This window comes from Lycium ferocissimum, chromosome 7 (genome assembly GCF_029784015.1).
Source record: "Lycium ferocissimum isolate CSIRO_LF1 chromosome 7, AGI_CSIRO_Lferr_CH_V1, whole genome shotgun sequence".
Classification (NCBI taxonomy): Eukaryota; Viridiplantae; Streptophyta; class Magnoliopsida; order Solanales; family Solanaceae; genus Lycium; species Lycium ferocissimum.
The window spans coordinates 46,133,119-46,136,963 of NC_081348.1; the positions used below are offsets into that span (position 1 = coordinate 46,133,119).

A 3,845-nucleotide genomic window follows, 5' to 3' on the forward strand; every position below is an offset into this window, starting at 1 on the left:
GAGGACCACTAGTTGAGTTTGTTAAGATAGAAAAAAGCAAAGGGTTTGCTTGAAAGCCAATCGAATCTTGGTGGTTTGCCTTACTTCCTCATACTTGCATCTCTTGCTCTTTATATTATTAGAAATAAATTTTTTTCCTATACCAGTTTATATATATGATGCATTTTTCGCTTTAGTCTGTCTAAGAAAAATGATACTTCACTACAAAAGAAAAATTAGAATTAATTACAAATTTTGTTGCTAATCTGTCGCTAAATCGCTCATAGCTAACATAACTTTTTGATAATTTGTCGTTAATTCGTCGCTAAATAGGATTAGTGATTGATTTACTATTTAGCTACAAAATTCGCCTGTTGTTAATTCCTATTTTTTAATAGTGGTTTTTAATATTAGAAACAAGTTAATTTTAAATTTCTATTTTACGTTTACTGAAATGATTCAAAGTCACACGGATATCTATTGCAGGTTTTAGACCATAGATTTCAAAAGTTTTTTTTTTTGCTTTTTTAAATTTTATGTCCAGTTGAAGTGTATCACCTAAATTGGGATGAGGGAATAGTAATAATTAAGAATAATAGTTTGTTTCTTTGAGTCTAAGAAGTGATGGAGTGAGTGAGGTGGAGCATGCCTTTAACGTGCAATCCCCCTTTGCTTTATTTGCTTGGAGTGTTTATTATTCGTGAGTTTTGCCGGCAAATCACTTAACTCTAATTAAAATTTAACAATAACTAACCAACAAATTAGAGAAAGAAAAATAAAAGAGAGTGTGAAACCAAACTTCAAAACGTTACCATCAAGTTACCAACTAGACTCCTATATGTAAAATGCTAACATACTTTCTACTTTATTTTGTTTTCAGTTAAAACACTCCCTTTGGCCTTCGTAACACTCATTCATTTCACCTTACTACTTAGTCAAAATATTCCAAATAAATACATTAAATTTTCCAATACTCATAAAGAAGCTTTTACCATGCGATGTCTAAAGCTATATACATTACCCCTTCATAAATAACTTAGTAAATAAAAGGAGATATATATACATTGTATTTCACCAATTAATGCTTAATGTGAAATTTATTACAATACTTATGTATCTTAATTTTACACGACATAGCAATCAATTGAAAAACGCAATGAATTTCCCATAAAATCAAGAAAAGTTACTTGTCATACTAAGCTATAGGCTAAGTGTAGTTAAAGGGAGTGACAAAGTGCCAAAGTAGACTTCTACTATTTACTTAAAGACACTTTTCTTAGTGTAAAAATAACATAAATGGAAAGAAAAAATAATAAGAGTTGTTCATTCACTTAGTTAACAGTTGGGTGGAATATAAATTTGACTCTCTCCAACCATGTCCTTACCATTCACTAAAAAAAATATATATACATAACAAAAGCCACTAGCTATAATATCACTCTTCCCCTCTCTCTCTCTCTCTTTATATTCTTTCATCACTCTTCTTCTTCTTCACTTTGTCACTTGCTTACCTTCTTTTCTTGTTTTTGTAGTCATGGAAGTTTGTCAAAATTTCCCCGATCGCTTGTGCGCTTTCAAAGGAAAGCGCACTAAGCGATCTAGGCCGTCGTCCCCTCTTAATATAGCGGGGATGACGGTCACTACTACTAGCTCATCGACCGCTGGAGGGAGCGATGACGCTGGTGGTGGTGGTGGTAGAGGTGATTTTTACAATAATTCAACAATTCAATATTCACCAACCACTTCTACTACTCAAATATCAACAACTAGCACAGAGGAAGATGAAGATATGGCCAATTGCTTAATTCTATTAGCACAAAGCGGATGTAGCAAGAAAGTACAAGTTGTAAGTGAAGTTAAAAAGGAGAAAATCAGCAGCAGGAAATTTGCAGAAATGACCACTAGTACAACTGGAAAAGCTGGTTTTTATGTCTATGAGTGCAAAACTTGTAACAGAACTTTCCCTTCATTTCAAGCACTTGGTGGCCATAGAGCAAGTCATAAAAGGCCCAAAACCATAGTGGATGAGAAAAAATCTGTCACTGTCAGTGCAACTGCCACTGACACTGCTAGCGCTGTTGCTGCTGCTGATGATGATTTACATGATGATCATCATCATCTAGTGAACGATCAAGAACAAGGGCGACTCAATAAAATTAATGCATCTCTTTCAAATCAGATAGCCCCCAACAACAGCAGCAAAACCAAAATCCACGAGTGTTTAATTTGTGGGGCGAAGTTTTCATCAGGGCAAGCTTTAGGTGGTCATATGAGAAGACACAGACCACCTACGACGACAACTCCTACTACAAACACTAAGATTTCGATGAATTCTACGCATCTTGAGACAACAAGCAATGTTTCAGAATCATCTTTATCCCATGATGAAAAGTCTACAAGAAATATTTTGTCTCTTGACCTTAATTTGCCAGCGCCACCAGAAGATGATCACAAATTTGAACAAAGTCTTGTCTTCGCCACTGCTCCTTTGGTGGATTGCTATTACTAATAATTTAAAAGAGAAGAGATTCATTTTTTTTCTTTTTTTAGTTTTTCAGTTCTTGTTTTTTACACTTATTGATCAATTTATGTGAATTAATTTGTCACAAATTTGTGATAGTAATAAATTTTTAGGATTATTTCATAAATATACACAAATTCTTTCTCTAAATCTTTTCTTTAGTAGAGTATATACTTGTGTTCACCGATATTTTTGGTCGTTACTTTCTTTGAAATTCAATACTTTGAGTGAGTAAGTGGTTAGTGTTCATGGTTGCCTTCCATTCACGAAAAGGGAGTGATGATGTATCCTTTTTTTAACTTTTGTCATAAGTCTTTTTCTTCCACCCCTCTATAATTAGAATTTTTTTTTTTGTGCAGCGGCGAAATAAGAAATTTTATTACCGTGTTTAAGAATTAATGTGTGTGTGTGTATATATATATATATATATATATAAAACTAATATTTGACATATATAAATATATACACTAGAATTTTATAGCGAAGGGTGTTCAACTGACATTTCCGAGCCTATGTGGCTTTTCCACCACTTGGTTGATAAAGCTATGTATTTGTGTTGGAAAATTCTTTAAATATGTTAAATATTTAATTTCGAATCCAAAGAATTAAAACAAGTTATGAGTTTGGTGGTAACTTCAGAATGATTAACTTCAAATTATTGATGTCTCTGATAGCTATGTGTAACGCAATAACAATAGATTCAGAGCACTTTACTCCTTTGGAGATTTTATCGAGCGTGAATTTAGATTACTTGGATCAACGTGTTTCAAATGTCTAATGCAAGTAGAAGCTAGGTTGTGGTATATAGGCAAAAGCAAGAAGCATGGAGTGTTTTGGGGATGGAAGTGTATCGGATTGCTTTATGGCTTTGTTAGCTACGGTTTGGCATCACCAGCACCACAACCAAAAGTCTGTGGATTAGGTTCTTTCTCTTTGTATTTAATTATTTATTTATTTATTCTTGATTATTACTAGAAAAAGGATAAAAAAAAAATAAGAGGGGCTGTTACATTAAATGACAAAGAATAAATGGATAGGAAAGATGGATGGGCTGGTAACAGCCAAAACCATGTGTATCTACCTGTAATATACACTTTTCTTGTCCATTTTTCCTTCACTTAAAACCGACTACTTATCTTTAACTTACTTAACTTTGTGTCTTCTTCTACTGCAGTACTACTATCACTATATGGTAGAGATTCGTCTCTTCTACTAGGCAATTGTAGTCGCATCATGAGTTGATCTAAAACTCACACTACTCATATATATAGTAGTGCATGTGTTTCGTACAGAGACGGATTCATGTTTTGAAGTTTATGGATTCTGACCGTTCAAAGGAAATTTA

General features: G+C 33.3%; 1 protein-coding gene across 1 annotated transcript; it reads left to right on the forward strand.

The window, feature by feature from the left end:
* The first annotated feature begins 1,402 nt into the window (after positions 1-1,402).
* On the forward strand, positions 1,403-2,637 carry LOC132065380 (zinc finger protein ZAT5). Its single transcript, XM_059458760.1, has one exon. The coding sequence runs from the start codon at positions 1,514-1,516 to the stop codon at positions 2,486-2,488; it is 975 nt and encodes a 324-aa protein (XP_059314743.1). The 5' UTR covers positions 1,403-1,513; the 3' UTR covers positions 2,489-2,637.
* Positions 2,638-3,845: the final 1,208 nt, after the last annotated feature.